We start from the raw sequence: 13,296 nt of genomic DNA, 5'->3' as shown, positions 1-13,296 counted from the left end.
TGTGAGAAGAATTCTGCCAAGTTATTGCAATGGGCTATGGATCTATCCAAATGTTGGGAAGTTTGGTCAGCTTCTTCACTATTTGGAAGATCTTCTTAGGCTTGGACTTAGCTTGTATAATTTTATCAGCAAAGTATATAGATTGCGCAGATTTGACCTCTGCTTTATAGATTTTAATTGCCTCTTTATATTGGGCTTTATCGTCCAGTGCGTAGCCTAAACGCCAACGTCTTTCCATTTTCCTACATTGGCGTTTCTTATCCCTAAGGAGCTCCGAGTACCAGGGAGCAGTTTTTTGAGAACGTTTCAATGTAATTTTACTAAGGGGTAGAGTGGCATCGATAGACTGTGCAATCCAGTCTTCGAATGCCTGGTTGGCTACACATGGATCCTCGTTGTAGGAGGGCTGGCCCATCTCAAGTCTACTGGTCCATAATTTGACTGGTAGTTTGGCCCAGCTTCTAGCCCTCCTTACAATAGATCTAGGGGGTGCTACCTTGGGTATAGTCCAAGTGAGAGGCACCAATAGAGGGTCGGTCCAAGGGAGGGGAATTGGCAGTCCCACCGCGATCTCTGTGCAATTGCTAAACACTGGGTCCAGCAAGTGACCTTTAATATGGGTGGGAGCCTTTACTCGCTGGACTAGCTGTATTGCCGCTAGATCATCTATTAGTGACATAGCAGTATGGTCCAAGGCGACGTCAAAATGAAAATTAAGGTCCCCATGCAAAGTAAAATTAGAGGCAATTCTGGCTCGTTCTGTTAGGGCAGTTGGAAGGTGGCTATGGAACTGTTTAGAGGGGCCCGGGGGGGGCGATATACAACAGTACCAGAAAAGCAGTTGTTAGGGGAAAATTCCAGACTGAAAGCTATGCTCTCGCAGTCTGGAATTGATTCAGGGATGACTCGACAGTGATATTGTTCTTTATATATGATGGCTAGGCCTCCTCCTCTCCCCTCGAGGCGATCCTGCCTTGTAATTTGAAAACCCGAGGGGAGGGCTGTCGCTATATCGGGGTCAGAGTCCGTCGTAAGCCATGTCTCTGTGGGAAAGACTGCATCAGGCATGCGTTCTTCCGACATAAGAGCGAGTTCTATCTTGTGTTTCGGAAGGGATCTACAGTTCAGCAATAGCATGCAATAGTCCTGCTTCGCTTCCTGAGGCTGCATCGGTTTAAGAATCTTTCTACACCTTGGACAAAACACTGGTAGCTCCAGGGCACAAAAAGAGTTCGAACAGCAACCAGATCCTAAAGGCCTCATACTGTGAAGGGTTTCCGCGCTATAATACCTGGGTTTGGATGGCTGCGACGCAGGGGGGGTGGCCCTAGGCCCGGTCCAGGCGCGGACGGGCGCAGACGGGCTTGCCTTTGGCGCGCCCGCCCGCTGTGCGGTCAGGAAAACTTCATCTTTTATCCTCTGTAGAGGAGGGCGTGAAGCGTCCTACTGCTGGACCGCTACCCTATTCCTCCCCCCAAGATGGCGTCCCCCCTCCTAGCCTTCCGGCGTCAGCACCTGAATCGGCTGTCCCGGTCAAGAAACGGCTGCGAGGGGCCTCGGTACGATGTAATTCTCCCACCGAGGGGTCAGGGCTGAGTGCCAATAAAAATGAGCAGATTAAAATATTTATAGTGTTTTAAAATATTTCCATTAAATCGATTTATTAAATGCCCGTGGGCAATAGGGATAGCATAGAGGGCCCCCGGCTTCCGCCTCAGGGGAGAAAAAAGCAATTCTAGGTGAGAGGCTGAATGGAAGCACCATATACGAAACCTGGCCCTGCTATCTACCCTCTTTTTTTGTCTTTTCTTTTTTTTAAATATGCTTTCCCTTTAGACTACCCTTGCACCACTACATCTGTCTGTCTGTAGAGTTGATGAGAAATCTATACTTGGTACAACTGGTTCTAGCGAGGTAGGTATGTGCCAAAGAAGACTCTGGATTGTTCAGTGTAACAGAAACTACTCCAATCACAGTATGAACACCCATATTTTAATGTTTAGTGTGCATGAAGACAATATATGGCAGCATACCACAACCTCAAAACTGGGACACAATTCACTATATAATATCGTCTTTCATTTACATTTTTATGTTAGGCTTTTCAGATCAGAGCTAAATCACAAAGAATACTCTTTAACATGGCATAAGTCTCTCAAAGACGAACGGTAACATGTGCAACTTTATTTGCCATCAAAAAGAATAAATAAAAAAAAATAACTGAATGGGCACATTTAATGACGTTTTGCAGTGCTCAGATTTGGAAGGGGAAGGGAGACAGATGCATAACTTACTCCATTCAGGCTGCACCTTGCAAAGAACAGCGTCACTTTAAAAACTCTAAGGGGCTCATTGCCCTTGCTGCGGAATTACTGCATGCACACACTATTACGAGTTTCAAACCTCAGAAAGGGGGTTAGGGCACCAATAGAGTCTCTTCCCCTGTTTCAAGGTGTGTCAATTCAGAGTGAGCGCAGTTTGCCAAAAGGGTTTACTCTAGGTATTATTTGGAGCTAATCAAGCAAACAAACTTTGGTGTTTGTACTAATTTGCGCGCAACTGAGAAAAGATTTTGGAGCAAGCTTCTATCTGTGCCCAAATCGAGATCCAAGTTGGAAAGGGGATGAACCTATAAAAGTGCATTATGTTAATTGATCAGATGCTAAGTCAGTGAACAATGAAATGCCAAAACCAAAGTAGTACAACTCTGCCACATGAGGAAACAACAGAAGGATGTTATCTCCTGTCAAGCCACTTTCCACAAAAGAGGGCACAATAAAGATGGCTGCACTACCAGGTTTATGGGAGCTCTTTTGGGGGCAGATTATTTCTGTTCAGCTAGAAGTTTCTGCTAGAGGACGATTCTACACGGCAAATATTTCCCTTCTTTATAGATGGCAGACTCCCTTAATATGTCTTTGTTAGACCTGTAAGCCCTAGGGAGGTCTTTCCCTTTGATTTTTTGCCCTTGCCTCATTTTTTCCACCTACTCTTTGTTGGCCCTTAGGTCTTCGGGCACCTTTTTCATGGCTAATCCATGTTAGGGTGCAGGTGCTCTCTACTTACAACATGGCTGCCACTGGCCCCTGCTACTGCAGCGTGGTCTTTTTAGTGTAGCACCCTAGTTGCCAGGAGCAGGCTGGAGCCCCATACAATGTTGCATTGCCAGCCACCCAGCCCCTGTCCATAGTTAGAGTGGGGAAGCTCCTGGAACCTTCCAGAAGGAAGGCGGACCTGACTTTTCCCGCCTTAGAGTGGTCACCTGACCTGGGCATATATAAGCAAGGGAGGGAACTTTTTCTAGTCAGTTGGGGCATCACTGACCTGGGGAACCCACGCAGGAGTTTTAGGCGGGAGAGTCTAGTGAGGAACCTATGCTACTGGGAGTGACAAGATCTAGGTGCTGCCTCTTAAGCTGGGTGAGGTGTCCAAAGCTAGCCCCTGATCTGGCCCAGTGGTAGGGAACCCCAGGGCCCATCTGCAGTGACTGAGGAGAAACTCTTCAAGCCTTCAACTCATCACCCCCCCCTCTTCCACTTCAAGAAACAAACAACTAAGGGCGTAGAACCATCCAAGCGCCAAGAAGACCGCTTTCCTGTGAGAAGAGACTGCTGGGTGATCGACCAGGTACTGGACTGGGCTGCCCTGCACACCCCCTGCCTGCCGTGGGCCCACCTTGCCCCCTTGTCTCCTCTTGACTGAACTATTTTTGACCCCCATCCTGCCTGCAGTCCCTGCTTAACTGTGTGGGAGGCGCCTATCCTGCTCCCCCTGGTCAGCGCTGTACTTGAGGCTGCCTGCCCTGTCAGGGATCGTCGAAATTGCCTCCCTGCCCTGCCGGCGCCTAGCGCTGAGAAGCGCCGCCAAGCGCTGTACCTGGCCGCCTGAGGAGACTCCCCCCTTGTCCTAGCGGCATAAACGCTGCCCACGCGACGCGTCTGAGGCGTTTTCGGCCTGGACCTGGCTGCCTGCCCCCGTGCTGTGTTCAGAGCCGTCATTGTCCCCCTCGGCGGCCCCCGGTGCCAGGAGAGGGCCGCCGCATCCAGTTCCTCAGGCCGCACTGGGCCCGAAGCCTGCCTGTCCCCTGTCACGTGAGCGGGTGCGCCGCCGCGTCATCGGCCGCGCCCCCGCCCAAGCCGCACAGCCATTGGCTGCCCGGAACCAGCCCCTTCTCCCGAGGCCCGGCACCCGGAGAAGCACCAGCTCGCCGTAGAGAGGGCGGAGGACCTGAAGAGCCCCCTCCGCTGTGCCCCGCGAGCCGCGCCTGAACACCACAGTGAGCCTCGAGCCCCGAGTGCTCGGCCTGCCTCGTCCCCGGCGCTGGTGCCTTAACGCAGTACCTGCACCGCGCTGGGGCAAGTGAGGCTCTGGGAGGGACGAAGCCCCTCTCGCCTGCAGCAGCATCTCCGCAAGGGCCCCGGAGGGCCGAAGAAGAGAGGTAACCCCCTGGGAAGGAGGGCGGAAGGCCGAGTGAGGCCCGAGGTCGCCCCTCCCCCGGGGTGAACTGTGACTGGGCCCTGTTGGCCCCCTTCTGAATGTGCCTCGAATATTTGGAGGCTGGAGGGTCAGACACTTTCCCCATTATATCGTTTTGCCTGCATATTTACACGCCTGAATTATTCATAGCGCACCATATTTACAAGCCTGTTAATGAGAGGGAGAGTCACTTCATTGTACTGAATTTTCTTGCAGAGGTGGACTTCCATAGTATTCTGATGATCTGAACTGGGTCGCAAACCGATCTGTATTTACAAGAAGAGAAGCTTGTGGAAGGTTACTACAGGCTGTGTTCTTTGAAGTTCTCTGTTATATTGAAAAGTACTTGCTGAAATGTTTCATTACTTTCTATGAAGCGCAAGTTAGAAAGCGTCTATGAGAGGTTTAATGTGTTACTTTAATGCAATGCTATAGTCGCTTCTTGTAGGATCCTCCAGGTTATGAAAGTACCCCCTTTGCCTGCCGAGGAGTTTGATGCGACAGGCGGGGTTATTTAATGTTTCACTGCTTAGATGAGCTGGTTATTATTTTAATGAAAAGTCTACTGCAACTGTTTAATGAAATGCTCACCTGAAAAGCTAATGAAATTACCAATGCATTGCTCTAATTGAAAGCCTATATAAAAGATCTTGATTTTTCAACTACAACTACTGGTGTGGTCTCCATTATTGCGCCACTGTGTGTTTCATTGGATGTGTGTGTTAAGTGGCTGCTTTACACGTAAGCACCTGGCTGCCTTCCTGCTCGAGCCATGCTACCCCCCGGAGAACTGGCGGTACCAGTTCTTACAGTCTTCATGGAGGTCCCAGGTCCTACTCACATGCTCTTTGTCTGCTTTGAATGATTGGGACTTTCTTTTAAATAAAACTGGCTCACTTGTTTTCAAACCCAAACATGGACTTCAGCTGTTAATCTCAAAAGCACATTTCTGACCTTTCATCAACTGTTTCCTGTTTTAGTTTAACCACCTCAATTTTTAAAACCTTATACTTTCACCTAACTGCATCGAGTCCTGCATACTTTTGTAAACCATAATAATGGCCTGTATGTATTCTATTTCTCAGTATAGCATCTAAACAGTAACTTTTACTTTTCACCTTTACAGAAGTCTGACATTTGCTCCGTTTCCAAGCTCTGCATTTCATCAGATGCTTGATAGAAAGCATTATGGGTATTGATTAATATATATGTATGCATATACGCACTTAGCTAAGGAGCAAGAGTACAATGAAAGTGGCACAATCCCATGGATATAGTTAGGCACATCATTCAAGGATGAGGATTCCCAGTGTGTGAAGTTGTAATGTTCTTTGAAGAAACAAGTCTTCATTCCTCCTGCAATTCAGAAAGAAGATAGAGCAGTTCTGATATTGACCAAAATGTTGTTACATATCCTTGGAGCATAGATGGAGAAAACGCTTCTTGTTTTGACTTTACTGCATTCAGGGCAGCTGGAACTAAGGTGGACTGGAGAAATTAGAGCTTGTCAGAAGAACACCTGACAAACTGACTCGCAAAATGCTCATACTCAGTCAAGGATCTAAAAAAAAAAACAGGTAACTGGTTGCATAGCTTTTCCCCCAATGGGAAGGGCGGTGTGGGTGGAGGTGGGGGTGGGGGATGGAATGTGACGTATGGCAGAATGAGTTTACAACAGTCCCTACCTTTGTGCAGGCGGATTGGGCATGAGAAATCAGACTCCAGTGTATCTTCAGTCTCCACAGAAACCACCTTCAGAGCAAGCTCCAACTCAACACATTCAAACACGTATAGAGAAGGGATATGATCGGAGCGCTGGTCCCAGGATTTGTCAGTCTATAAGAAGCATTAATACATATATTTTATATTTTTACTAAACATCTGTTTCAAACAACAAATCTTGAGAGAAGGCAAATAAATAAAAATTTGAAGGTGACACAAGTAATCCGTTCTTGTTTTGCCATTGATAATGCATGCTTTGCTATACCCCTTTGTTCTTCTATCCTTAACAACATATTTTGTTGCATTTATTACCTTCATTGATTTTTTACACACTTGTCAGTCATGAGAATTATTGTGCAGCCTGTATGTGTTGGGGTACACTATGCAAATAATTAATTCAAACAATAAGTGATTGTGTTGTTTACCATTTGATATGTTCATTGAGCAGCAAATAGCTTAAAGGAAAAGTACACAAATCATAGGGTAATTGCACAAACCGTCTGTTCATCATCCTCTTCAGCCTCCAATACCACACAGTGGTACAACATTCCTGATTCAGTGGCAATCACCAAGATGTTGGGGACACAGGGAAGGCAGAGCACAGCACAAGCATCATAGCCGTAGTTGTCCTCTGCGGCCGGGTGCATAGGTAAAGGGCCCAACAGCTTCCCAAGGTTTGCTATGCTGGAAGGAAAAGAGGAGCAATGTTTCTGTTCTGAGAGCAAGCTAGATTTTTCAATTTAAACTTTAACTGATCTGTAGTTGTGTACTGACAGGTAAAATCATTATCTTAAACAAAGATTTTTTTTGCTATGGTTTACCATGCTGACATTTACAGTGAGCTTATCAAGACAAACTTTCAATCTTCAGTTATGAACTGGCCCAGGTATCTTTTTAGGTACTATGGTATCTTGTTAGAAAGTTTCAATAAAATGATTTCAAATTGAACTTCAACATTGAGAAAAGACCATGGTAGGATACTAAAAATTAAAGGCACTTGTGATACCACCTGCGCCATCGGATAATCTCCCTTGTTGTTAGAAGTCATAGTTATGAGCAAAATCAATACCTTGTGTTGTCACCACCTTCCACAATAATAACCTGCAGCATTATAAACTTTTCTAATCCTTGAGCATCTCAGAGTTTCCATTTTTAATTACCGTAAAGTGTGTAAGCAATATGGCATGACTCATGGTTATGGTGAGAATGAAAAGAACGCTGGAATGCAGACAAAGTGAGGATACTACAATCAGAAAAGGCAAGATGTGCTACAGCAGGTGTCTACAATCAGTCGACTGCGAGCTACCAGTAGCTCGCAGTAACTATGGTATTGGGTTTACTGGAACTATGACAATTGTACAGTACAAGGAAGCCAACCTGAAGGTATGGAATTAGGGAGGAGTCTTTAATGTTTGCCAAGAAACAACAACAAAAAAAAAAGCAAACAAGAATAACGGAAAACGAAGTCACTCATTAGACTGACTCCCCCTGAAGAAGCCAAACAAATTCAGTACTATGGGACTTTTTGAAGAATGTCCTCTGGTATTGTCCCCAGCTTTCCAAGATTGTCCTTGAAGCTTTTCTGTTATAAGTTGTCAGGAAAGGCCTTCCAAAATAGTTGCGGCCGTCGTGCTTGAACACAATAAACAAACAAAAGAAAAAGAATAGGGGTTGAGTGGGCTGTTTTTCTGATACGCAAGTTTAATGCCACCGCCACAGCACCCTTCACTCTTGTGCTGATAGGGTTGCTCTCGTGTTTACTCCACTCCCCTCCACCAGCTGTGTCTGGACGAAAACCTATAGAGAGAGATTTGCCTGTAGTTACGTCCCTCCTGGGACGCGGTGGAGGGTGTACCGGCGAGTTCCTGCCCAGTGTAACGGCGAGATCATGCCCAGCCTTCTCGGCGGTAACAGAAGCGTTTCTCAGTGTCTCCTTCTGGGAGGGCAGTGCAGCCTAGTTTCCGAGCTCCTCCGCTGTACTCTCAGCGGTCTCAGCTTCGTTGTCGGGCTTTCCTTAGTCTTCCTTCTCTTCAGGAATCGGGTCAAGTTGCGATGATGTTTCATCCTCCGAAAGACACCATTCCTGGGCTTGCTCCTTTTTTTAAGTCACCACGTCGGGTTCCACTTCCGGTTGGCGTACTGCAAATGCTGGTACGCTACCTTTTGTCTGTCTGTTCTTCACCGGCCGCCATGTTGGAATCCAGGGGAGACGGCCGGGGCGATATTACAGTAACCTCCAGAGTAACTCCCAGCTTTATGTTCATTTTTAACTAAGAACTGCAATAAATAAGTGTAGCAGTTTACTTTTAAAGTAAAGGAAAGGCTATGTTTATTTTACTTTATTAACGGGCTGCAGTGCTCCACTCAGATTTAGGACCATGTGGGTCACAGAGATTCAGAACTGAAGCACTGAGGTATTTAACTCTGAAATAAAAGTTGGGTCTCAACTCAATATTGGAGCATGAAAACAAAATGATATTTCTGAATGCTTTTGAATGAGAGAAAATTAAAAGAAGAGTTTCATGATTAAATTAACTCTTCATTTAATTTTTCTTCCATTTAAAAGTGTCTAAATGTCTCTAGGAAACATTGTCTTAATGTGTTTCTCTACTTTAAATTACGCCAATTAACTCCTAATGCTTTATGAAGCATGTTTCTTCACTTTAAATTCTTCACATTTGAACAAATGACTTTTTATTTCCTGTTATAAATATGGCACCATGTCTATACGACACTGGGAGCAATATGCTACAGCAGGCAGATTGACAACCCGGCTAATTAAAGCAGATAACAGTGGTGTCCAGCTAAATGTCACAAACAATGAGCAGAATAATATTCAATACTCTCAGGGTGGAATTAACACAGCAGTTTGTGATTCCTACACCCAATTATACCGAAAGAGGAACAGATCCTATACGGAAAGAGGGACAGATCCACCCCAGTGGAAATAGGTGCATATCTAGAAGTATTCCTCTGACAGCTGGACCTAAAGAGCCAGGAGAGGAAGGACCAGCTAATCTCGATACAGGCAATTAAGGAAGAGCTTTCGGACATGGCAACAGGGAAGACACTGACAAAGATTAACTAACCAGGGACTTCTATAGAAAATATGTGGATTGCGTAGCCCTGAGACCAGCTATCCTTTATGTGGAGGTGTTTGATGTTGTAAACTGTCCCCCACAACAGGTGAGGCACTGATGGTATCACTGCTAAAACTCCTGTAAGACTTGCTTGAGAAAGCGTCATTTCAACACTTACTAACTTTAAAGAAGGATTTCAAAATACTATGGAAACCGCAGGCCAAAATATTACACCTGCACAAGCAAGTATTGATCCATAGCTACTAGAATGGGTTCATACCAGGCACCATCACATCCTTTAATATCAGAAAGCTGGTCCAAATACTCTAGGCAGCACCCACTAAATAACTACGATCTGTGCTTCTGACCTTAAACCTGGAAAGGGCCTTCGTTCCCAGAGTGTGCAAGATCTAATACATGAGCTCAACATATTTGGCATGGGGAGAATCCTAATCAGGTGGCTCTGATTGTTATATGCTGACCTGAAAGTCAGATTGTGCACTGGGAAAGTAATATCGGCCCCTACTGGAATGGCAGCAGGACCAGTCATGGATGCCCTGAGTCGCCACCCCCATCTGCTCTTCCAGTAAAGCCCTTAGCTGCCATATTAAGGGATGAGGGTCGACTGTGGGTCTTGCCACTGGCAGGAAGACTGCACTTAGTCTCACTATATACAGTAGACGTACTTTAAGATGAATCAGATCACTACTGCATCAAGACACTTTGGGAAAGTGTTTTGGGGTTCTGAGTCAACTGGCGAAATCATGTTTATTCCCACAAACCTGGGTTTCAATCAGTATACTATTACGGTACTACCACAATGCAGACAAGTAAGATAAGAGCCACTCATCTTATGATATATTGGGGTGAGAATCTCTCAGTCAGAACAAGTCTTACTGAAGGGAAACTTAGACTCCACCACAGTAGCTGGGAGATCGCAGATCTCCTTCTAGAAAATACTACCGCTAGCAGAGGATGGTGAGAATTACTTTGGCTAATAAGGTAATGCTCTCCAACTCCTATACTACTTATCTTCTAGTGAAAACCCTTCATAGAATTGGATATACTGTTGGGAGAATTGGTATTGAATGCATGTAGAAATGTCTGGAAAATACTATTGCTAGCAGAGGATGGTGAGAATTACTTTGGCTAATAAGGTAATGCTCCCCAACTCCTGTACTACTCATCTTCCAGTGAAAACCCTTCATAGAATTGGATATACTGTTGGGAGAATTGGTATTGAATGCATGTAGATGAAGAGTTGCACAACAACACATATTGTATATCGGGGCAGACAGTGGGCACCAGATTTTGAGCTGTACTATATGGCAGCCCAGACTCTGTCTGGACAGTCGTAATGTAGCCGAAGTGGGTAAATAGCAAGTCCCGCAAACACAATACATAGATATACATACATAGATAGTGGAGAAGCGTGGCTCAGTGGTTAGAGGCGGCAGACCCGGAAGCTGAGATCGACCGTGGACCAGGGTTCGATTCCCCGCCTCGGCGGGTCTCGGGCTCAAAATTCCACGGACTCGACAATTCTCGCTCCGGTGCCTACTCAAATCACGGGGTCACACTCTGCAACACTGGGCAATAGCTTGCTTAATCTCCACTACGGCCCCTCGCGGCGGGATGCCTGGCTTTCACCTTGTGGACACCCTGCCGGGGTTTCTCACAGGGGAATACCAGGACGGGTTCCCTAAGCAAGCGCCAGGATGCCCTTTGGGTGACAGGTTTGCGCTATATAAGTACACCTACATTTACATTTACATATATAACCCATTTGTATCTAGTGCAAAAACAGAGAACTCATCCCAACAGATAGGAGTTGCCCTGGAGTGATACCACATAGTTCTAAATAAGACCCGTCTGGATAAGCCGCATTCATCAATATTTTCACTAATGAGCTTCTTAGAGTGACTGTGGTTTCATTTGAAAAGAATGCAGCAATGCTGGGAAACAACAAGTATCACTGTGATAGGGGACTTGTTTAAGGACAGAATATTAGCAACATTTGGGATGATGTTGGAAGAGTTTGATCTTCTTAGGATACAATTCCAGAAACACAGGACCTTAATAGTAGGGATGTGCAAAATATGAGGATTTGTGGTTTTGGAACAACTAACACTCAAACTTGTATATTCATAATATACCTTGGGAAATGGGAGAAGACTAATAACATGGTTTTATAGAGCACTCTTAGGAAAATCTGACACCTCAGTGGTGAGGCTTAGAGACAAATGGAAAAAGAGTGGGACACAATGCTAGTGCACCTCTGTAAAGTATCCCAAAAGGCCAGATTTAAATATATTCAATTTAACTTCAAACATAGTGCTTATATATGACCCCAAATGGTTGGCAAGAATCATACAGCAATATCCTGAAGCTGGCTGCCCCCCATGTTGAACCAGGCAGGCAGGCAGGGGTGTGTATATATATATATATATATATATATATATATATATATATATATATATATATATATATATATATATATATATATATATATATATATACACATATACACATATATATACACACATATATATATATATACACACATATATATATATATATATATATACACACACACACACATATACACATATATATATATATATATATATATATATATATATATATATACCTACTGGCGGTCGCCAGTAGGTATATATAGTTAGGATTTTTTTCCTATGGGATTTTTCAAAAGTCTATGTTGAATAACTTTGGCGTTGATGGACGGAATTGGCTGCAATTTTCAGGAAAATGGCACATTTTGTCTCTGACCATCCCCTGAAAGTTTGGGGGGGTTTCCTCAAGTGGGGGCCGAGAAAAAAGGGGGGTCCCAAAACGTGTTTTTAACATTGAGTTTTCCATAGGGTGGTTGGACTCACTTTTAGCTCGAACGGCTGAATGGATTTCCACCAAACTTGGCAAAATTGTAGGGACTGGTACCCCGATGTGCCTTTGCTATGTCTCAAGATATATGCTCCAGTGGTTTTTACGAAAATTAACTTTGAAAAATATATATTGGGCTACATTGGGCTATATATATGTTGGAGCCCAAATGTAGCCCAATGTAGCCCAATGTAGCCCAAAGATGGCCACCAGAGACAAAAAAAACAAATGTAGCCCAAATATCAGCCAGATGTAGCCCAACTATAGCCCAATGACAGAATGTCCCAGAGTGTTCTAAAGAACAACTAGAGCGCTAACAGTCTTACTTTGCCAGTAGGTATATATAGTTAGGATTTTTTTGAATAGGGATTTCTGAAAATTCTATGTTGAATAACTTTGGCGTTGATGGACGGAATTGGCTGAAATTTTCAGGAAAATGGCACATTTTGTCTCTGACCGTCCCCTGAAAGTTTGGGGGGGTTTCGTCAAGTGGGGGCCGAGAAAAAAGGGGGGTCCCAAAACGTGTTTTTAACATTGAGTTTTCCATAGGGTGGTTGGACTCACTTTTAGCCCGAACGGCTGAATGGATTTCCACCAAACTTGGCAAAATTGTAGGGACTGGTACCCCGATGTGCCTTTGCTATGTCTCAAGATATATGCTCCAGTGGTTTTTACGAAAATTAACTTTGAAAAATATATATTAGGCTACATTGGGCTATATATATGTTGGAGCCCAAATGTAGCCCAATGTAGCCCAAAGATGGCCACCAGAGACAAAAAAAACAAATGTAGCCCAAATATCAGCCAGATGTAGCCCAACTATAGCCCAATGACAGAATGTCCCAGAGTGTTCTAAAGAACAACTAGAGCGCTAACAGTCTTACTTTTGACAAAAGTATGGCACACCTGAAGTCATCTTGATTGGAAAAAAGTGTTAACACTTAAAACATTTAATTTGAAAAGGAACAAAATGAGGGGTTTCATTTTGCCATAGAAATGTTATATATATATATATATATATATATATATATATATATATTACCTACTGGCGATAGCCAGTAGGTATATATAGTTAGGATTTTTTCTCTATGGGATTTCTGAAAATTCTATGTCTAAT

General features: G+C 44.4%; 1 protein-coding gene across 2 annotated transcripts in view; it reads right to left on the bottom strand.

The window, feature by feature from the left end:
* The window catches only part of NUP88 (nucleoporin 88), a 362,163-nt gene that overhangs the window by 232,463 nt on the left and 116,404 nt on the right, over window positions 1–13,296 (bottom strand). For both annotated transcript variants that reach the window (XM_078679698.1, XM_078679699.1), the window contains exons 6-7: window positions 6,696–6,882; window positions 6,162–6,312 (exon numbers count right to left, since the gene is read on the bottom strand). In XM_078679698.1, the coding sequence (XP_078535824.1) occupies window positions 6,162–6,312; window positions 6,696–6,882 (338 nt within the window). The remainder of the gene's footprint in view (window positions 1–6,161; window positions 6,313–6,695; window positions 6,883–13,296) is intronic.

The sequence above is a fragment of the Lissotriton helveticus genome, chromosome 3_1, assembly GCF_964261635.1.
Source record: "Lissotriton helveticus chromosome 3_1, aLisHel1.1, whole genome shotgun sequence".
NCBI lineage: Eukaryota > Metazoa > Chordata > Amphibia > Caudata > Salamandridae > Lissotriton > Lissotriton helveticus.
This window is presented reverse-complemented; position numbering and strand designations above follow the sequence as displayed.